Here is a 23896-nt window from a genome sequence, read left to right as displayed (position 1 = left end):
TACTGGATGGTGAAAGAATACACCAGGCTAAATGGCCGATGGAGACGGCCAAACCCTTCCTGTAAAAGTCAGGAAGCCTTCCTCTTACCGGTAGGAAACCCAAGATACAGTGTCCAACCTTCGGAAGGACGCCGTCCTCAAGACATACCTACTCAGAGCACTTGCTCTGTCCGGAATATGGGGACCTCATTCCATTTTGTGGAGTGATGCCAAAAGAGATGAGGGAGGAACTATGCCCTCATGACAGTAGTAATACAATACCACCTTGGTAACTAGGGACAGGGAAGGCTTGAGGACAACCTTGAAGGAAATAAGAGAAAAAAGACTGAAAAAGACCCGTTAGCACCGAAGACTCGTCAGGATGAGGATATCGCCGAGAGAAAAGGGGGGCAACCTTCCCTAAGAGAATAGATCCCAGTGATCTAACGGTATGCAAAAGGGAAGAATTACATGTGAAAAACATCCTGCGAGGTGGTCCCTACTTGCAGTTTTGTTGCAGAAATACAGAAAGCTACCAGCTCCGCAAGCGAACTGACGTGGTCAGTACGGATTTCCGAGGATCACTGGGGCCCTTTCTGCTTCTGAAAAGCTTTCGGAAGTGGAAACTGGTACCACGGAATAACCGGAGCATGCAGTGCGAAGGCTCCTGGATCTCGAGGCCGAACAACCAACTCCAGTACACCGGCGATCAGTCAGGACGCCATCCGAGCTACAACTGTAGAGCTCCAGTGAAGGCGGGTCTGATGGAATACTTCCGGTGAAGTTCCCACTCACTTGAGGTGAAACCCTGACGGCTAAATATGTTCGCAGCCCAGAGTTCTACTTCTGGGATATGAACTGCCAAGATCACCGAGTGATAGATCTCGGCCCATGTGAGGTACTTTGGCCATGGTGCTTGAACGTGGGTACTCGCTAGATGATTGACGTATGACAGCCGTGGCGTTGTCCAATTGAATTCGGATGGGTTGACCCGCCATAAGGAGTGGACCTACTATAGGACTACCCTTGAGATCTCCAGAGCAATGATCGGGAGAAGAGGACTGGCATTGGAAGTTACTAGTAACCATGGAACCGGGAGAAAAAACTCCGGATGAAGAAGGAGCTCAGAGACTATCGTCTGAAAAGCTGCTTGACTTGCTGAAAACTAACGAAGCAAAGGAAACTGTTTCCATTGTCGTCTCCGTTGTTTTGTTTTTTTTTTTTTTGGAACCCTTCCAGTAAATCAAATGAAATGAGGGGGGGGAGTGAGCAAGAGCGCGAGCTCCCTGTTGAAAAACCATGACCTTGTCTGGAGGGAGATTTACCACCCTTCTGGAAGAATACTGGATCATCCTCAAAAAAGGATATCTGCTGGGCTGGAAATGAGGAGTAGTCTAAGTCTAGCCACCAGCCCAGGTGAGAGGGTATCGCAAGTGATATAGACGACTTAGGGTAGTCCTGCAAGGGTGGGTAAACAGTCGGTCAAACAGGATAGGACGACCACGCCTCTAGGTGCAAGATGACAGCCACCATGACCCTTGCGAACACCCTGGATGCGGTAGCAAGGCCGAAGAACAAGGTCGTGACCTAAATGCTGTTCACGAATGGAAAAGCAAAAGGAATTTTTGAAGAGGTTAGGCATCCCGAATGTCGATGGATGCCCGAAATTGCACCTTTTTTGTTGAAGTAATGGCTGAGCGGATGAAACTCCATTCGAAGAAGAACCTTGTGAAAAGATTGTTAGAAGTTTGAGGTCCGGAATCGGTCCTACTTATCGTTCCACCTCTTAGTAACCAAGATCCCTTAGATCTAGACTGTCCTGGACAACCCTTTCATTGTTGGTCGGGGCTGCGGAAACGTACGATTGTTCGTTAGTCTCCCGCTCAAAAATATGATTGACCAGCTGAACTGTCTTCAGGAAAGGGATCAGGAAAGGGATACTGGTGTGAATCGAAGTAGTTAAGGGCTCTAGCATCCATGCGGCGGATAGGGAGATTAAAGGGCTGGACCCGTAGCTGCCAAACGGAACAAACCAGATGTGCTATCTGACAGATCGTGGCATTTTTAATTGAGGACATATCGGGCAGGGATACTGGTAGGTAAACCACAGGAGATTGTACCCGGTTAATCTGCCGAGTGGCAGAATGCGCCGCTGCTTCCAGCAGGTCATTGCAGAGTTAAAAATTAGGAGCCTCGATCCACCATCCTCTTAACAAGGAAGTGGAGAGGGAAATACGCCTACTTGCATCTTCTGTTAAATAGTGGTGATGCAGAGGGGGGTGCTCAGACGCCCGAAAAAAGGGATGCCTCTGTACATCCACAGAGTGCAAGTCTCCGGGTGGACAGGACAGGCTGTCTGGCGTTAGGCCTGGACCTTCGAGTGCCCGTCTGTTGATGGTGTGGGGAGACCGGCGCCCCTTAAAGTGCCTGTCGCCGTTAAAAATCAGACCAGGCATAGCGTCCCGCGTAGAGGCTTCTGTCCAGTGAATCGCATATCCGGACTGGATGGCAAAAGCTCTACGAGGGAGTTTAGGCTGAGGGAACTAATTACACTGGGATAAACTGGGATCAGCGGCAGAGGGCTCCTCATTTATGACCAGTTTCGGATTGGTCATGGTGCCCTCAAGACCAGGGAATACTGGTCGTGTGCCGTTAAGACCAGGGAAAACTGGTCGTGTGCCTTTAAGACCAGGGAATACTGGTCGTGCGCCATTAAGACCAGGGAATACTGGTCGTGTGCCTTTAAGACCAGGGAAAACTGGACGTGTGCCTTTAAAACCCGGGAATTCTGGTCACGCGCCCTTAAGACCAGGGAATACTGGTCACGTGCCTGTAAGACCAGGGAATACTGGTCACGTGCCTTTAAGACCAGGGGATACTGGTCACGTACCCTTAAGACCAGGGGATACTGGTCACGTACCCTTAAGACCAGGGAATACTGGTCACGTGCCTTTAAGACCAGGGAATACTGGTCACGTGCCTTTAAGACCAGGAAATACTGGTCACGTGCCTTTAAGACCAGGAAATACTGGTCACGTGCCTTTAAGACCAGAGAATACTGGTCGTGTGACTTTAAGACCAGGAATACTGGTCATGCGGGTTAGGTAAAATCTCGCAGCGAGCGAGAAGCGCCAATTTAGGGGGCGGAGCTACAGGCACGACATGGGCGGAGCCTCGAAACTTCCATGATAGGCCCCAGCCGGGGCGTAAATTTCTGCAGCCGGCGTCAGCGTAAAAGTTAGGGGTGGTCACCCGTTGCTCGAGAAAATTGAACGCTTCTGCGTCAGGCGCTAAGCGCCAGGAAAAAAGGCTAAGCCGCCTTGAGGCGACACAGTGCGCTTCTGTACTACACATCGGCCGAAGCCGGGAGCAAAATTTGTTAGCCGACTGGAGCGTTACCTCAGGGAGGTGGTCACAGGGAAGCCTGAGACTGCCTGTCAATATCCCGCTGCAGAAGCCCATTGCTGGCAGAATCCACTTACCAACGGTGCGCGTCCCGGCATGGAGCCGCCGCGGATGTCGGGTATTGCAGCGTGGACGGTGCAGGGATAGAGAGATAAACCTCAATCCATCATCCCTTTGTTAAGGAGGTGGAGAGGAACCGTCCGCTTTCACAGTGGTGGAGGAGGCTGCCCGGACCATGGAGGGGGGCTTCTGTACATCCACAAAGTTCAGCCCATCGGGACCATGAAAGCACCTCCGCTCCTGAAAAGGATTTCAACTGCGGCCTAGTCCGGCTGCAAAAGCCGGGGACTAAATTTATGGAGCCTGCCGGTGGAGCGCGTCGGCGGGCCGCGCGCCGAATGATTGCCGCTGGCGTACTGGCCAGTGGCACCCCCAGGACCGCATCTTCCAGGCAGGCAGCGTGAGGAAGCATGGCCCCCGAGATCTGCAGGGCGCCTCTCGTCCCAGACGAGAAGCGCCGATCTAGGGGGGCGGGGTTACGGCCGTGGGAGGGATCTGCCCACTGCGGCCTACTCCAGCTGAAAAGCCGGGGACTAAATTTCCAGCCTGCCTGGGGATGCGCGGCGGCCGCAACAGAGCGACGCTAACCGCCGCAGTTCCCGACCGCCGGCGCCTGTCCCCAGGGGCTCTGCCGCAAGTACTGCCGGCGCCTACCCCATAGAGGCCACTGCGGCCTACTCCGGCTGAAGAAGCCGGGGCCTAAATTTATGGGCCCTGCCGACGATGTGCGGCGGCGGCCGCGACGGAGCGCCGCCGAGCACCACCGACCACCGGTCGGCGGTGCCTCTCCCTGGGGACCCAGACTGCATCGCTGCCGCTGAGGGGGAGCAGGGGGGAGTCCCCAGAAGGTACTTACAGCCGCCATCCCGGATCTCACAGGTCTGCTGGGCGCTTCTGTGAGTCTGTAAGCTCAATCCATGCACCCTGGATGGGGATGGAGAGGCCCCTAATGCATCTCTGTAGCAGAGGGGGGCTGCGGCACAACATCCCCTCCGGACTGCCTACGTCTCCAAATTACATCGCTGTAATGCAGGGTCCTGGAGGGGGTTGGGGGAAATCGGGACCAAAAAAGGAACCGTTGCCCTGGCGCAAACTTTTTTCGTGCGCCATACGTCGCAGGAGAGGGACGGGGAGGTATACTCGCCGTGCTCGCCTGTTGTTGGTTCGGGGGAGAGCGGACCTTATGAAAAAAAGGACCCGTCGCCCCCTTCACTCCGTTAAATAAAAAATTAAAAATTTACATAAAATTAAAAAATCAAAAATTAAAACAAAGATGGGGTCTGGGAAAAAAGACCCAAGTGCCTCCTAAGACACTAAGCAAGAACTGGTTAGCTGAGGGCCAGCAGGAGGGTGTATACTGCAGGGGAGGAGCTAACTTTCTTTGTATCACTTAGTGTCCTCCTAGTGGCAGCAGCATAACACCCACGGTCTGTGTCCCCCAATGAGGCGTAGGAGAAATATATATATATATATATATATATATATATATATATATATATATATATATATATATATATATATATATATATATATATATATATATGTGTATATATATATATATATATATATATATATATATATATATATATATATATATATATATATATATATATATATATATGTGTATATATATATATATATATATATATATATATATATATATATATGTGTATATATATATATATATATATATATATATATATATATGTGTATATATATATATATATATATATATATATATATATATATATATATATATATATATATATATATATATATATATATATATATGTGTATATATATATATATGTGTATATATATATATATATATATATATATATATGTATATATATATATATATATATATATATATATATATATATATATATATATATATATATATATATATATATATATATATATACACACACATATACACACACACACACACACACACACATTTCATATATACATTTTCATTATGTAAAATATTGGAGCAGGACACTGAGGAATCGGTGACCTGTCAGAAGCCATGGTGGTGAATACCTAATCAGAGCATTAACTGAAAACTGAAAATAAGGGTTAAACAATAACAACCACCACAAAACTAATTTCATCAACCAAGGTATCAGTATAACGGCGCCAGCCTGACACTGTCTGTAGGTTACTGTGCACAATCCTGCTGACAGGTTCACTTTAATGGAAAATACGTGATAAAAACAGGCTAAAATAGAGATGACAAGAGAACTGGCAGGTTCTCTCCATGGAGAAAGGAAGAGCATCATATGGATCAGAATAGCAGCTTCATGTCAAAATCACAGAAGTGTATGGATTGGATTGCTGTGAACATGCATTAAACAAGTACATAAGGTTAAATCACTAGTCCTATCCTTATTGTAAGAAATGCTGAAAGTGGCACAGACGAGTTGCAACAGAAGGGTATATTTAGCACTATGTTGCAAAATGCTTTAAAGGCATCAAAACTAATAAAAGGCTTCTAGAATAAAATTATGGGACCTATTTACATCACGTACATTCTTGCGGAATCTCAGAGCCTGGTTTACGGCATCACACCCTAGAAAACCTTGTCAGCCGCTTCCTATTTTAAGCTTTGCACTGTTGCCATTTTCACCTTTCATTGAACTTTACAGAATTTATATTATAATATTATGCTGCTATTACACTCAATGTTTCTCTCTGTGGGTTTATCTTTTATGGCAAATTAATGGCACTTAAGTGATACTTGTTTGCCCTAACTGCTCCTTTGTGTGTTAGATCTGCTTTTTTTTATTCTTCTGTTATGGGATCTGTGTCTTTTTCATTAGATGTGTGTATGTGCTCCGCTGCACCACCCTCCTGCCAGTGCCAATGGGTATATTACACTTCAAATTGTGAATGATAAAAATTAATAGCTTGGTAAAGTTAACTACAAGTAATAAAATAATAGGCTTCCCGCTACAGACAATTTTCATCTTTCTTCCCCTTCTTGCAAGAGCTATAACTTTTATATTTTTCTGTTGACTTCACCATATGAAGGCGAGTACTGTTTTTTTTTTTAGGAGGAGTTGTAGTTTTGAACACCACCATCCAAATGTGGTGAAAAGTTACATTTGTGCCGTTTTTTTTTGTGCTTTATTTTTAAGTCATTCATTGTATGGTGAAAATGACCTGGCAACATAGTCCTGCCGACCTGTAGGATTATGGCGATATGATCCAAAACTTGTATAGGTTATTTTATGTAAGTGGTGTTACCAAATAAGCCCTTTTTTAAATTTCTTTATGATTTAAGTGGAGAACGCCATTTACTTTGCAGGCTCAAGTCCCCTAAATGGACTAAAGGACAATCGGTCCTGCAGAGTATAGAGATAATGAAGTTCTATTTTAATGGCCAGACACACAAAGGCTAAAATGGCAGCTATCGGGGGCCATAACAAGCTTCGGGCTTCCTTGACAAACTATCGGCACTCCGTACTTTCATCGTTGGCGGAATGATAGCAGCCAAAGCGACATGCAGAAGTAGTATTCTTATCTTAAATACAAATGTCCGTGACCAATATCGGCATGTCAATGACCTAACTGCAGATATCAGAGCAAGCACTATGTTGAGAAGGGGTTAAGTGCAAATTAATGAACTGCTAAAAAACTAAATATATATATCCATTTTATGAATATCAGAAACTCAATTTCTCTAATCACTGATCTACATGAGTGTTACTATATTACGATGGTTTACGCACAACTTCTTCTACCTTATCACCAACCAATTATGCTGCCAGCAAAGTTAGATGTAGGTTTAAAGGTTCCCTTGGAACATCAACCATTTTAGGGCTGTCCATACGTTTTACCTGTACTTGCAGAAATCCTCGCTTCCAATTCCGACATATCGGCGCTCATACGCTTGTTTTCTGATGTGCCCAGTATTGATGAGGGCTTCCCTCGCGTATCTGACAGGCTTTCTACGCTGCTACCTCGGGAAGGTGGCAAACTCAAACGGCCTGGTTCGCCCTACAGAAAAAGTAGACAACCGAGGTTTACTAAGCGGTAAGAAAAACAGGGAATAAAGAAACCAGAGACTTTTCCGTTACCTTCACTGCTGTTTTTAACAGAATAAGTGCATAAATAGGATTCCTAATTTACTTTGGCCTCCATTAATCATTTATATTTTTGTTAAGTTACTTTTTTTTTTGTATTCAGGTAACGGCTGACCTCTATTGAGCCAAAAGTCATCAAAGGAGGAGGGGTGTTGTCTAATGGCATCAAAACCCTATATAAGGTGTGCTTAATTATTAGGCAACTTCCTTTCCTTTGGCAAAATGGGTCAGAAGAGAGATTTGACGGGCTCTGAAAGGTCCAAAATTGTGAGATGTCTTGCAGAGGGATGCAGCAGTCTTGAATTTGCCAAACTTTTGAAGCGTGATCACAGAACAATCAAGCGATTCATGGCAAATAGCCAACAGGTCGCAAGAAGTGTGTTGGGCAAAAAAGACGCAAAATAACTGTCCATGAATTAAGGAAAATCAAGCGTGAAGATGCCATTTGCCACCAGTTTTGCCATATGTCAGAGCTGCAATGTTACTGGAGTAACAAAAAGCACAAGGTGTGCGATACTCAGGGACATGGCCAAGGTAAGGAAGGCTGAAAAACGACCACCTTTGAACAAGAAACATAAGATAAAACACGTCAAGACTGGGCCAAGAAATATCTTAAGACTGACTTTTCATAGGTTTTATGGACTGATGAAATGAGAGTGACTATTGATGGGCCAGAAGGATGGGCCACAGGCTGGATCAGTAAAGGGCAGAGAGCTCCACTCCGACTCAGACGCCAGCAAGGTGGAGGTGGGGCACTGGTATGGGCTGGTATCATCAAAGATGAACTTGTGGGACCTTTTTGGGTTGAGGATGGAGTGAAGCTCAACTCCCAGACCTACTGCCAGTTTCTGGAAGACAACTTCTTCAAGCAGTGGTACAGGAAGAAGTCGATATCGTTCAAGAAAAACATGATTTTCATGCAGGACAATGCTCCATCACATGCCACCAATTACTCCACAGCGTGGCTGGCCAGTAAAGGTCTCAAAAAAGAAAAAATAATGACATGGCCCCCTTGTTCACCTGATCTGAACCCCATAGAGAACCTGTGGTCCCTCATAAAATGTGAGATCTACAGGGAGGGAAAACAGTACACCTCTCAGAACAGTGTCTGGGAGTCTGTGGTGGCTGCTGCACGCAATGTTGATTGTAAACAGATCAAGCAACTGACAGAATCTATGGATGGAAGGCTGTTGAGTGTCGTCACAAAGAAAGGTGGCTATATTGAGCACTAATTTTGGGGGGTTTTGTTTTTGCATGTCAGAAATGTTTATTTCTAAATTTTGTGCAGTTATATTGGTTTACCTGGTGAAAATAAACAAGTTACATGGGAATATATTTGGTTTTTATTAAGTTGCCTAATAGTTCTGCACAGTAATAGTTACCTGCACAAACAGATAACCTCCTAAGATAGCCAAATCTAAAAAAAACAACCACTCCAACTTCCAAAAATATTAAGCTTTGATATTTAGGAGTCTTTTGGGTTGATTGAGAACATAGTTGTTGATCAATAATAAAAATAATCCTCTAAAATACAACTTGCCTAATAATTCTGCACAGTGTACAGCTTGGAAATTGTGAGGAATTTACAGAAAATAGGAAAGTTTCAGAACTTTACATACAAAGTTACTTACAAAAGGTTTGTTTTTTACCCACATAAAACCTAAACCATCCCACTAAAACATTTTAGTGTCCAGGTCCAAAAACATGTTATTGTGTCACAATTACTTACACCCTGCTTGGACTGATTTTTCAAATGTGCCAATTTGGACTCTATTCGTTTAATGGTATCGTCAGCGCTGGCTTGGATGTCGTCACTCTTATTGCTGGTATTTGTAGAGGTGATATCAATGCAAGATCCTGTATGAAAAAAAAACAACCAAAACATTGAAGTCATATTTGGCTGTAACAGTTGATATTTATCACGAAATAGCAAAATCTTTAAGTAATGAGATCTTATTTTTAATAATGATACCTCCTATGAACGATTGGCAGCACGGTACAAATAACTGTCCAGTAGCCTCCACCAAGAACGGCTGCTCAGCCCTTAGGGTACCGTCACACAGTACCATTTTAATCGCTACGACGGCACGATCCGTGACGTCGCAGCGATCGTATGATTATCGCTCCAGCGTCGTAGACTGCGGTCACACGTTACAATCACGGCGCTGGAGCGATGCCGAGGTTCGCTGGTAACCAGGGTAAACATCGGGTTACTAAGCGCAGGGCCGCGCTTAGTAACCCGATGTTTACCGTGGTTACCAGCGTAAAAGTAAAAAAAAACAAACCGTACATACTCACCATGTGATGTCCGCCAGGTCCCTTGCAGTCTGCTTCCTGCTCTGACAGTGCCGGCCGTACACTGGGAGCAGAGCGCAGCGGTGACGCCACTGCTGTGATCTGCTCTCACTTTCCGGCCGGCGCTCACAGTCAGAGCGGGAAGCAGACTGCAAGGGACCTGACGGACATCACATGGTGAGTATGTACGGTTTGTTTTTTTTTACTTTTACGCTGGTAACCAGGGTAAACATCGGGTTACTAAGCGCGGCCCTGCGCTTAGTTACCCGATGTTTACCCTGGTTACCAGCGAACTCATCGCTGGATCACTGTCACACACAACGATCCAGCGATGACAGCGGGAGATCCAGCGACGAAAGAAAGTTCCATACGATCTGCTACGACGTACGATTCTCAGCAGGGTCCCTGATCGCTGCTGCGTGTCAGACACTGCGATATCGTAACGATATCGCTAGAACGTCACGAATCGTACCGTCGTAGCGATCAAAATGGTACTGTGTGACAGTACCCTTACTCATTTTAATAGGAGCTGAGCCAACTAACTCAGGGGCTCAGTGCTGGATAGCCACCGATATGATACTGATGATCTCACCTTAGAATATCTCATAAATATGAGAAGCCTGCACAATCCCCTTAAGGGAGCACTGCCACCAAAGCTTTTATCCTCTTAATATATTGCAATCATCAAATTATCATTTTGCCTTTCCACCTAGTATCAGGCAATCCTTGTGGAGTTCTAATGGCCGCCAACCATGTTGCGGTGGGGACTGGAACATGTCAGTCTAGCACCTGCGGGGACTGGAACATGTCAGTCTAGCACCTGCGGGGACTTGAACATTTTACTCCAGCACCCCAGGGCAATCTCTAGTAATGAGCACTTGCGCTCATCACTATTTGTACCCAGAAATTATTCTCTCTGCTTTATTTAGAAAAGGGAAGTTTCTGGTCCCTGCATAAATTACCCTCTTCAACTTCTGACCCAACTGCTCTTTTGCAGTGACTCATACAGGGAAAACTGACCTCCTGTTTCTACATAGAGCTTAGAAGCATTCAGCTAGTCAGTTTATAATCAAGTGATGTCATAGATCTAATGGAAAACAGAATAATTAGCTGGGTAGAAGGGCAAAATGAGCAATTGTAAGTACACCGTGCCATTAGTGATGAGTGAACATGCTCAAATAACGTGTTGTCTGAGCATGCTCGGGTGTTCTCCGAATATCTTGGACGTGCTCGAATAACATGTTCAAGTCCCTGCGGCTGTCAAGACACATGCAGTGATTGCTTGTTTGTTAGGCAAGCCAAGAATTGTTGCAGCTAACCACTGCAAATCATGCAGCTGCAGGGGCTCGAACATATTATTCGAGCACGCCCAAGATACTCGAACACCCGAGCATGCTCAGACAACACGTTATTTGAGCATGTTCACTCATCACTAAGTGCTATATAATATGATGATTATTAAGAGGATACAAATTTTGAGTGTTTATTTAAATTTGCAGACTGTGTGAAGACAGTAAGTGCTACCCAACATTTCCAGAAAAAAAAAACCTTGAGAATTTACAAGCTGTTCATAGTGCCTATTAAAACAGGCTAAAAACAGTCTCACATTAAAGAGAGCCGGTCAACTTCTTCATGCTGCGCAATGCTTTATTCCACTTATTGTGAGTCTCAAGGAACTTAACATTTGCTGCTGGTCCCCCAGTATACCCAATTGTTGGGTGGTCTAGGGTCCTATCTGTCAGAAAACGCTAATGTTTTTTTTAGTTTTAATTGGGGACAATTTCTTCCTCTCCTATCTATTGCTCTCAGTCTTGGAACTGGAGTGGGAGGAAGCAGATGCTTGCAGGAAAACAAAGAAGATAAAGGCACCGGATTCATCAAAATGTTTATAAAATGCTTTCAAAAGTTGCAATGTGCAATATTTTGCATGTAATGGGAAGAGAAAGCTGTAAGGCAAAAATTGTGCGCACTCATAATACCAATAAAGTTTATTGAAACTTATACCAGAAAAAGGACAAACTTAAAATCAATTGAAAACATAATGTAATATATTATGGGGGTGGATATAATGATCCAAGAAATATTACCCCTTCATTAGAGGCATGTGCTGATGCAGCAGAAAGATCAACCTGGCTAGACAATCCAAAAGGAAACCTGCATATCTCAAGGATTCTTGTATGAGGCCCACACAAGGGGTTAAGGATAGTTATTTGTACCAGTAATATACATATGCAGAAATATATAGGAAATATTAATTAGCATACAAAGAATCGTAAACAAGAATAAATAATAAAAGGAAACAAAAAGAGAAAATCTGATAAGTAAATAAATACCAGGGAGAAAGGTAATGCCTGAAGCTAAAGATCCCCACGTGTATTCCTGCTATCTAGCAGCTTCGTCAGGGGTCATATTTTTTCCGGGGCAATGTTTTTAACCCCTTCACAACCAGAGGTATTTTCGTTTTTTCTTTTTTGTCATATGCTCCCCGTCTTCCCAGAGCCATAACTTTTTTTATTTTTCGGTTAATATGGCCATCTGAGGGCTTGTCTTTTGTTGGGACAAGTTGTACTTTTGAAAGACACCATTGGTTTTAACATGTCGTGTAGTGAAAATCGGGAATAAAAATCCAAGTGTGGAGAAATTGCAAAAAAAGTGCAATTCCGCAGTTTCTTTTTTACCATGTTCACTAAATGCTATAACTGACCTGCCATTATGATTCTCCAGGTCATTACGAGTTCATAGACACCTAACAGGTCTAGGTTCTTTTTTCATTTAAGTGGTGAAAAAAAAAAATATATACAAAGTTTGGTAAATAAAAAAAAAATGGGACCTGGCACAGAGCTGACACATTTATTGATACCACTTTGATGTAGATAAAATCTTTTGATCGCCCGTTATTGCATTTTATTGCAATGCAGCGGCGACCAAAAAAACTTGACGTTTTGAATTTTTTTATTCTCATTGCGCCGTTTAGCGATTGGGTTAATTATTTTTTATATTGTTAGATCGGGCGATCAGATTTTTTTTTTATTGTTTTATTTTTAATGGGGCAAATGGGGAGTGATTTGAACTTTTATATTTTTAAAAACTTTTTTTTACTTTTTGCATGCTTTAATAGTCTCCATTTCAGACTAGAAGCTGCAGTACTTTGATCGCCTCTGCTACACACAGGTGATGATCAGATCGCCCAAGTGTGGCAGAAATGTTCACTTGCTATGATCGCCGACCATTGGGCAGCGCTCATAGCAATCTGGGAACGCGATCATGTGATGGGGTCAACGATAGGTGGGATTTACGACGTGCTTCCGGTAATTAGTTAATGATTCCACCCACGGCTGTTGCGGGCACATGTCAGCTGTATATATCAGCTGACATGTGCCCAGAAAGGTACGGGCTCAGCACTGGACCCTGCACTAAACAGGGGGGGAGTCAGACATAGGGGTAGCATTTCGCCCGATGTCAGAAAGGTGTTAAGAAACACCAGTTTTTGGCAGGTCCACTAAAATGGGTGGAGTTAGAGAGGAACCAGGGTGTGGAAAAACACGCCCATCAAATTCATCAATAGTAATGGCATTCCTTTTATACCAGATTGGTACATTGTAACCCAAACAACCCTTCATTAAAACTAGTGAGAACAACGATAGTCTTAATAAATCGGGCTCAAACTTTTAATTTTTTTTTATCCATTAGCTTTCACCTTGAAACATTAGCGTTTCTTTATTTTATAACTTTTGTGTTACTTAAAAATGTCTGAAAAGCCTTGGTGGAGTTAAAGCTCTTTCTACAATCCAGCACATATTTGCAGTCATATCATCCATCAATATCTAGAGCATTGTCTTTGTTTTGTAACATATCATCTCGCAATATGCACTCACTTGCAGCATGGCCATACCTGAAGGAAGCGGTTACTAACCTGTACTCGTGGCAGAATTGCTTTGTCCCCCATCAGAGTACTGGCATGGATACTGTAAAGATTCATCTGCTCCAGGAAAATACTGCAGAAAAATTACAAGTGATGAAATAGCACTCAGAACACTGATGACAGATCAAGAAATGGGATTCTGAGCAGACTTTTAATTCATGCTGATGGATAACCTCATTTCCATTAATACATGTTAACCCCTTCACCCCCAAGCCTTTTTTCACCTTCCTAAGCCAAATTTGACAAATCTGACCAGTGTCACTTTATGTGGCAATAGCTCAGGAACGAGTCAATGAATCCCACTGATTCGGAGACTGTTGTCTCATGACGGTGGTAAAATTTATTCAATGTGATTAGCATTTATTTGTGGGGGAACGGAAATTTGGCAAAAATTTTGAAAATTTGGCAATTTTCAAACTTCAATTTTATGCCTTTAAACAGGTTGTCCACTACAAATGTGTAGTGGGCAGCTCGATTTAAACTTTGGAAATAAATGTTTCTTCAAATACCCTGCTCCAACTGTGCCTGTGAGCGGCACCATCACTGTTCGCTCATCCCAATCACGTGAACCCCACCTACAGCTGCCTCTGATGTCTGGTGATGAGATGTCAACTTCCAGATTTGGAAGCTGACCCGATATCTCCAAGGCGGGACCCAATCTACCCGAGTGACTGGGCTGCGGGCGGTGCTTCACCGCACATCACAGCCCAGCATCAGTACAAAGATCAAAAGGGAAGAGGCGCCATACTGGAGTCTAGAATTTGCTGGACTGGTTTGAAGAAACCATGTCACATGGGCAGAGGCCCTGAGGTCCCGCAACAGCAGAACCCCACCATAATGTGACCTCATTTTACAAACTACACTTCTCAATGAATTCATCTAAGGGTGCAGTGATCATACCACAGGTCTCACAGAATTTTATACCATTGGGCAGTGAAGAAAAAATAATTTACCACCAGGAGCAATTTGTTCGTCTTTTTTTTTGTGTGGACACACACTGAAGCCGCTTTTACATGTGCTAGTTCAATGCTGTTTTTGAAGCCCAAACAAATTCACTCCAAATTTTACCTTCACAAAAAAAATCAATAATATGGCAAATTGGAAAAGCCTTCAAAAATGAAGCTTTGTTCACGTTCACCCTAGATGTGGCCAAGTGAACAGTGTATAGGACACCACAAACACATTAAGGGACTGTAACAGCAATTTACAAGATGAAAAGAAAAGAAACACCTTGCCTGCATAAGATGTGTCATTATCTTGACAATCTCTTCCATTGAAGGTCGTTGAGGTGGATCTTTTGACCAGCAGCGGGTCATTAAGCTTTCAATAGGCTTAGGTAAATTTTTAATTAGAGGAGGCCGAGTACCTGGGAATTCATAAGAGAAGGCAATTAAGTGAATGGATTAAACAACTGGTGAACTCACTGGCTTCACCATTCTAAGAAAACAGAAAGTAGTTTCATTTTCAGAAAAGCAAATTGAACAAACTTGTAACAACAACAAAAAAAACAAACAAGAATGAACAAAACCATAGGGAGCACGACAAAGAAAGGAACTGCTACAAGTTCTTATGTCAAAAAGTACATTTACGGATTATTTCTAAAGTGTTAATTTGTTAGTGACATTATTAGAGCTTTATATCTTAATTAGGGTACGCAAAAGGAAAACAGAAAAACAGATAGAAATCAACCTACCGGTAATCCATCAAAGAGTAATAAGTTTAAAGGGTGTCGGCCACTTTATACATAATGTGTACATAAGAGTTTGTATGGAGGAGATATATAACCGACTAAAATTAAGAGGTATGCTCATGATATGAGGTTTATTTTAGCTTTAGTTAGTCGGGAAGTATAAAAATAATAAAGTTTACAATTCATTTGCTTTTGCCATCTGGTGTGGTTCTAGCTTTCTTTCATAATGTACAGCTGCTTCTATGGACCTTGGCCATTAGTGCCTGCCCAAACCCTGGTGAGGAGTGTGCAGCAGTCACATTCCAGGAGAGAGGTTAACTTTTAATATCCCAGTCACCTCTCTCCAGCCCATTGATTTCTAAATGGCAGTTATCTGTTCACCTCTCAGCTCCTGAGAACTGCTATAATAAATCTTGCAAAATTACAAGACCCAGCATTGGCTTCTCCCAGATCATGCCTCCTAATTACAACACTCACTGTCCGATGCAATGTTCTTGTTCAAGTGCCCTGTTATCTCAGTACGCAAATACAGCGCTACCATTGTAGACTCAGAAAAAAACACTGAAAGCTAGCGGAGTGTGTTACAGCAGAACTTGTGCTGAGCTTTACAGTACTATTAATACTCCAGGTCTGTTACTCACCAGAACTGTCACTCCAAGGAGGCAGAGAGCCCAGCCTGCCAAAAACAAGGAACTAAACGACTGAAAGCTCTGTGCTGCTCAAGTGATAATTTGAGAATAACCCCTAAGGGCAATATTTATAATTGTGATTGTTTTTTTGTCAAGTTTTAAGGCTTTGCACTTTTTTTTGCCTGCGCCATATTGGTCATTCCATTTAAGCTTTATTTCAAGTCTATGGGTCCAATTCATCAAGAACGGCGTTGTTCACATGGTCATGATGAGGAAATATGCTAGAGTCAGACAGTCCTGATTCAAGAGGAGGTGTAGGCCTCAAATTTCTCGAGAATGCTCGGGTGACCTCCGAGTATTTTTTAGTGCTCGGAGATTTAGTTTTGATTTTTTTTTTTTTTTTTTAACTCAAATAAATTTTTATTAAGAATAACATTACAATTGACATGTTACATTCTTGTTTTCAGTACAAAGTTTTCCCCCCAAACGAACCCCGCAATCCCAACTTATCCCGCCCCCCCCCCAATAAGACAGCCCACCTTGTTTAATAGCTCCACACTCAAATCTATAAGATGACTATCCCCTCAGTTATGACCATAGGCCACGTGTTATGTTTTCACCAATTCAGGGTCTTGATTCACCCGGTCTCTATAACAAACCTATCCCATGGCAAGCCACGGAGACCACAGCTCATCGAACATTTCAATTTTCCCTCTTTTCTGATAAAACCCCTTTTCCAGTTTCAGGCCCTGCTTCACATATTGGAGGAATTCTCTTCTTGAAGGCGGCTCGTCCTTAATCCAATTTCACGCTATTACCTTCCGGGCCATATACAGCAATCTGGAAATAGCTGTCTTCAGGTTGTTATCCACGCACCCCAACAAGCACACCATCGGGTCCCTTGGCACCGTGCATCTGTATGCTCCTTCCACACAACTCAAAACCACCAACCAAAAAGCAGCCAGTCTCGGACACGTCCACATCATATGAAATATATCAGCATCTGTAGATTTACACCTCGAGCACTCAGAATCATCACGCAAGCCTGCCTTATATAACACCTTCGGAGATTTGTAAACTCTGTGTTTTACATAAAGCTGTGACAGCCTGTACGGTTCGCTCAGAGACAGCCGTGGAACCCACTCCAGCACCGACTCCCAAGTTTCATTCTCCATTGGGCCCAGGTCCCTGTCCTACTTAGCTCTCGCCAGTATTGGAAACCTTAACAGGAAAGTGTGCAGCAAGTCTTTATAAAGAGTGGAAATAACCCCCCCAGTAGTCCCTTCACCACACAAATACTCTAACACTATATCCCTTTGAATTCTGATGCCTCCGTCCCTATTCTGAGCTCCAAATGCGTGTCTCATCCGCAAATATTGATATTCCCCCGCAGGCCCGAGATCAAACCACCTGCAATTGGGAAAAGGATTTCAACTCTCCCTTCTCAATTATCTGAAAGACATATTGAATCCCCTTGGCCTGCCATTCTGGTAGTACCCCCATTGCCACAAACTCCTTTAAATTATTATGCCATAGCGGGGAGAATCTGGTCAGACCCGTAATCCCACGTATATGTTTTAGTCTACCCCACAGCTTACATATCAATAACATAGTCGGATACAATTTCCCCAAAGCCCCCAGGGAGCCATCCTCCAGACATTGTACTGCTGGCCTTCTTTTTGTCACCTTTTCCATTAATTGCTGTACCGCCCCGGACGACCCTTCATGCGCCCAGCCCTTTAAGTGCTGACTCTGGGCTGCAAGAAAATATACTTCAGGGTTAGGCAATGCCAAGCCCCCATCTTCCTTGGGTCGCTGAAGTGTCTCCAGTCTGATACGTGGATGTTGTCTCCCCCACACCAAATTCCTGAACAGGGAGTTAATCTGCCGAAATTTCCCACGCGGTATCCAAACTGGCGCATTATGAAGAACATACAGAATCTTCGGCATCAAAATCATTTTGATAAGATTCACCCTGCCCACCACAGATAAATGCAGCTTAACCCAAGCATCCACTTTTGCCTTAAGAACACCTAAGATCGGAGTCAGATTCCTATGTATGTAATCCGTAACCGGCATAGATACCCATATCCCAAGATATTTAAATTGACTTACCACCTTCAGTCGCCCATCCTCCAGCAGCTCACTCCCCTCCTCCCCTACGTCATCCACTTTAAACAAAATAGACTTACTCCAGTTTATCGTCAGTCCTGACAGTGAGCCAAATCTTTCAATAATCCCAATAGCCCCCCCCCCCCAAGGAAGCAACCGGGTCAGCTAGAAACAGTAGAATATCGTCCGCATACAACGCCACCCTCTCTTCAATCATCCCTTATTTAAACCCAGACACCTCGTCAGACTGTTGAAGTTTAGCAGCCAATGGCTCCACGGCCAGAGCAAACAAAAGAGGAGAGAGCGGACACCCCTGCCTCGTCCCTCTAGCTAATTGTATAGTGCGTGATAACTCCCCATTCACCCGGACTCTGGCCATCGGCTGCGAATACAGCAGCCGAATCCAGGACACAAACCGCGAGCCAAACCCCATATATTGCAACACCTACCAGAGATATCCCCATTCCACACTGTCGAACGCCTTATGGGCGTCTAAAGATGCAATAACTCTCTGGCCACAGTTATCAGACCTAAGCTGCAGATTCATAAATAGCCTCCGTAGGTTGACCGCCGTGGATCTATCAGGCATAAAGCCAAATTGGTCTGGGTGCACCAGGCCGGAGATTACACTCGTCAACCTCATCGCCAACATCTTCGCCAGAATCTTGACATCTATAGTGAGCAAGGAGATTGGCCGATATGACTCAGGTTGCCCCAAGTCTTTCCCCTCCTTAGGAATCACCGCTATTATGGTCTCTCTTATGGATGCAGGCAGAAACTCCCTAGTCTTGGCCTCCTCTAGGACCGCCTTTAACCCCTTCATGACCCAGCCTATTTTGGCCTTAATGACCTTGCCGTTTTTTGCAATTCTGACCAGTGTCCCTTTATGAGGTAATAACTCCGGAACGCTTCAACGGATCCTAGCGATTCTGAGATTGTTTTTTCGTGACATATTGGGCTTCATGTTAGTGGTAAATTTAGGTTGATAATTTCTGAGTTTATTTGTGAAAAAAATGGAAATTTGGCAAAAAATTTGAGAATTTCGCAATTTTCACATTTTGAATTTTTATTCTGTTAAACCAGAGAGTTATGTGACACAAAATAGTTAATAAATAACGTTTCCCACATGTCTACTTTACATCAGCACAATTTTGGAAACAATTTTTTTTTTTGCTAGGAAGTTATAAGGGTTAAAATTTGACCAGTGATTTCTCATTTTTACAACAAAATTTACAAAACCATTTTTTTAGGGACCACCTCACATTTGAAGTCATTTTGAGGGTTCTATATGGCTGAAAATACCCAAAAGTGACACCATTCTAAAAACTGCACCCCTCAAGGTGCTCAAAACCACATTCAAGAAGTTTATTAACCCTTCAGGTGTTTCACAGCAGCAGAAGCAACATGGAAGTAAAAAATGAACATTTAACTTTTTAGTCACAAAAATGATCTTTTAGCAACAATTTTTTTATTTTCCCAGCGGTAAAAGGAGAAACTGGACCACGGACGTTGTTGTCCAATTTGTCCTGAGTACGCTGATACCTCATATGTGGGGGTAAACCACTGTTTGGGCGCACGGCAGGGCTCGGAAGGGAAGGAGCGCCATTTGACTTTTTGAATGAAAAATTGGCTCCAATCTTTAGCGGACACCATGACACGTTTGGAGAGCCCCCGTGTGCCTAAACATTGGAGCTCCCCCACAAGTGACCCCATTTTGGAAACTAGACCCCCCAAGGAACTTATCTAGAAGCATAGTGAGCACTTTAAACCCCCAGGTGCTTCACAAATTGATCCGTAAAAATGAAAAAGTACTTTTTTTTCACAAAAAAATTATTTTAGCCTCAATTTTTTCATTTTCACATGGGCAACAGGATAAAATGGATCCTAAATTTTGTTGGGCAATTTCTCCTGAGTACACCAATACCTCACATGTGGGGGTAAACCACTGTTTGGGCACATGGTAAGGCTCGGAAGGGAAGGAGCGCCATTTGACTTTTTGAATGAAAAATTATCTCCATCGTTAGCGGACACCATGTCGCGTTTGGAAAGCTCCTGTGTGCCTAAACATTGGAGCTCCTCCACAAGTGACCCCATTTTGGAAACTAGACCCCCCAAGGAACTCATCTAGAGGCATAGTGAGTACTTTAAACCCCCAGGTGCTTCACAAATTGTTCCGCAAAAATGAAAAAGTACTTTTTTTTCACACAAAATTTCTTTTAGCATCAATTCTTTCATTTTCACATGGGCAACAGGATAAAATGGATCCTAAAATTTGTTGGGCAATTTCTCCTGAGTATGCCGATACCTCATATGTGGGGGTAAACCACTGTTTGGGTGCACGGCAAGGCTCGGAAGGGGAGGCGTGCCATTTGACTTTTTGAATGGAAAATTAGCTCCAATCGTTAGCGGACACCATGTCGCGTTTGGAGAGCCCCTGTGTGCCTAAACATTGGAGCTCCCCTACAAGTGACCCCATTTTGGAAACTAGACCCCCCAAGGAACTTATCTAGATGCATAGTGAGCACTTATAACCCCCAGGTGCTTCACAGAAGTTTATAACGCAGAGCCGTGAAAATAAAAAAATAATTTTTCTTTCCTTAAAAATTATTTTTAGCCCAGAATTTTTTATTTTCCCAAGGATAATAGGTGAAATTGGACCCCAAATGTTGTTGTCCAGTTTGTCCTGAGTACGATGATACCCCATATGTGGGGGTAAACCACTGTTTGGGCGCACCGCAGGGCTCGGAAGGGAAGGCACGCCATTTGGCTTTTTGAATGGAAAATTAGCTCCAATCATTAGCGGACACCATGTCGCGTTTGGAGAGCCCCTGTGTGCCTAAACATTGGAGCTCCAGCACAAGTGACCCCATTTTGGAAACTAGACCTCCAAAGGAACTAATCTAGATGTGTGGTGAGCACTTTGAACCCCCAAGTGCTTCACAGAAGTTTATAACGCAGAGCCATGAAAATAAAAAATGATTTTTCTTTTCTCAAAAATGATTTTTTAGCCCACAATTTTTTATTTTCCCAAGGGTAACAGGAGAAATTGGACCCCAAAAGTTGTTGTCCAGTTTCTCCTGAGTACGCTGATACCCCATATGTGGGGGTAAACCATTGTTTTGGCACACGTCGGGGTTCGGAAGGGAAGTAGTGACGTTTTGAAATGCAGACTTTGATGGAATGCTCTGCGGGTGTCAGGATGCGTTTGCAGAGCCCCTGATGTGCCTAAACAGTAGGAACTCCCCACAAGTGACTCCATTTTGGAAACTAGACCCCCAAGGGAACTTATCTAGATGTGTGGTGAGCACTTTGAACCCCCAAGTGCTTCACAGAAGTTTATAACGCAGAGCCGTGAAAATAATAAACGTGTTTCCTTTCCTCAAAAATATTTTTTTAGCCCAGAATTTTTTATTTTTGCAAGACTAACAGGAGAAATTGGACCCCAAAAGTTGTTGTCCAGTTTCTCCTGAGTACGCTGATACCCCATATGTGGGGGTAAACCACTGTTTGGGCACATTCCGGGGCTCGGAAGGGAAGTAGTGACGTTTTGGAATGCAGACTTTGATGGAATGGTCTGCGGGCATCATGTTACGTTTGCAGAGCCCCTGATATGCCTAAACAGTAGAAACCCCCCACAAGTGACCCCATTTTGGAAACTAGACCCCCCAAGGAACTAATCTAGATGTGTGGTGAGCACGTTCAACCCCCAAGTGCTTCACAGAAGTTTACAACGCAGAGCCGTGAAAATAAAAAATCATTTTTCTTTCCTCAAAAAAGATGTTTTAGCAAGCAATTTTTTATTTTCACAAGGGTAACAGGAGAATTTGGACCCCAATATTTGTTGCCCAGTTTGTTGTGAGTACGCTGATACCCCATATGTGGGGGTAAACCACTGTTTGGGCACACGTCAGGGCTCGGAAGGGAAGTAGTGACATTTGAAATGCAGACTTTGATGGAATGGTCTGCGGGCGTCACATTGCATTTGCAGAGCCCCTGATGTGCCTAAACAGTAGAAACACCCCACAAGTGACCCCATTTTGGAAACTAGACCCCCCAAGGAACTTATCTAGATGTGTGGTGAGCACTTTCAACCCCCAAGTGCTTCACAGAAGTTTATAACGCAGAGCCGTGAAAATAAAAAATAATTGTTCTTTCCTCAAAAATTATGTTTTAGCAAGTAATTTTTTATTTTTGCAAGGGTAACAGGAGAAATTGGACCCCAACAGTTGTTGCCCAGTTTGTCCTGAGTACGCTGGTACCCCAAATGTGGGGGTAAACCACTGTTTGGGCGCACGTCGGGGCTTGGAAGGGCGGGAGCACCATTTGACTTTTTGAACGCAAGATTGGCTGGAATCAATGGTGGCGCCATGTTGCGTTTGGAGACCCCTGATGTGCCTAAACAGTGGAAACCCCTCAATTCTAACTTCAACACTAACCCCAACACACCCCTAATCCTAATCCCAACTGTAGCCATAACCCTAATCACAACCCTAACCCCAACACACCCCTAACCACAACCCTAACCGCAACACACCCGTAACCCTAATTCCAACCCTAATCCTAACCCTAATCCCAACCGTAACCCTAATCCCAACCCTAACCACAACTGTAACCCCAACACACCCCTAACCCTATCCGTAACCCTAACCACAAGCCTAATCTTAACCCTATTTCAAACCCTAGCCCTAATTCCAACCCTAACTCTAATTCCAACCCTAACCCTAAGGCTATGTGCCCACGTTGCGGATTCGTGTGAGATTTTTCCGCACGATTTTTGAAAAATCTGCAGGTAAAAGGCACTGCGTTTTACCTGCGGATTTACAGCAGATTTCCAGTGTTTTTTTGTGCGGATTTCACCTGTGGATTCCTATTGAGGAACAGGTGTAAAACGCTGCGGAATCCGCACAAAGAATTGACATGCTGCGGAAAATACAACGCAGCGTTTCTGCACGGAATTTTCCGCACCATGGGCACAGCGGATTTGGTTTTCCTTAGGTGTACATGGTACTGTAAACCTGATGGAAAACTGCTTCGAATTCGCAGCGGCCAATCCGCTGCGGATGCGTGGCCGATCCGCTGCGGATCCGCGGCCGATCCGCTGCGGATCCGCCGCCGATCCGCGGCCGATCCGCTGCCGATCCGCTGCCGATCCGCTGCCGATCCGCGGCCGATCCGCTCTGTGTGCACATGCCATAACCCTACCCCTAACCCTACCCGTAACCCTAACCCTACCCCTAGTTCTAACCCTAACCCTAGTGTAAAAAGAAAAAAAAATTTTTCTTTATTTTATTATTGTCCCTATGGGGGTGATAAAGGGGGGGGGTTATTTATTATTTTTTTTATTTTGATCGCTGTGATAGAACCTACCACAGCGATCAAAATGTACTTGTAAGGAATCTGCCGACTGGCAGATTCGGCGGGCGCACTGAGCATGCGCCCGCCATTTTCCAAGATGGCGGCGCCCAGCGAGGAGACGGCCGGACACCGGGAGGATCGGTAAGTATGAAGGGGTGGTGGGGGGGTGGATCGGAGCACAGGGGGGGGGGGGGGGATCTGAGCAAGGAGGGAGCGGACAGGAGGACGGGGGAGCCGGCAGGCGGACGGAGGGGACCGGACCCCATAACGGAGGACTGGGGGGGCGATCGGTGGGTGTGGGGGGGGGGCACTTGAGTATTTCCAGCCATGGCCGATGATATTGCAGCATCGGCCATGG

At 44.2% G+C, this 23896-nt stretch overlaps 1 protein-coding gene across 2 annotated transcripts in view; it reads right to left on the bottom strand.

The window, feature by feature from the left end:
• MAP3K7 (mitogen-activated protein kinase kinase kinase 7) overlaps nt 1-23896 on the bottom strand; it is a 96508-nt gene that overhangs the window by 20305 nt on the left and 52307 nt on the right. For both annotated transcript variants that reach the window (XM_077289716.1, XM_077289717.1), the window contains exons 8-11: nt 14988-15118; nt 13744-13825; nt 9265-9392; nt 7290-7449 (exon numbers count right to left, since the gene is read on the bottom strand). In XM_077289716.1, the coding sequence (XP_077145831.1) occupies nt 7290-7449; nt 9265-9392; nt 13744-13825; nt 14988-15118 (501 nt within the window). The remainder of the gene's footprint in view (nt 1-7289; nt 7450-9264; nt 9393-13743; nt 13826-14987; nt 15119-23896) is intronic.

Source organism: Ranitomeya variabilis, chromosome 2 (assembly GCF_051348905.1).
Source record: "Ranitomeya variabilis isolate aRanVar5 chromosome 2, aRanVar5.hap1, whole genome shotgun sequence".
Taxonomy (NCBI): Eukaryota; Metazoa; Chordata; class Amphibia; order Anura; family Dendrobatidae; genus Ranitomeya; species Ranitomeya variabilis.
Note: the sequence above shows the minus strand (reverse complement) of the source record. Positions and strands in the feature narration are given on the sequence as shown.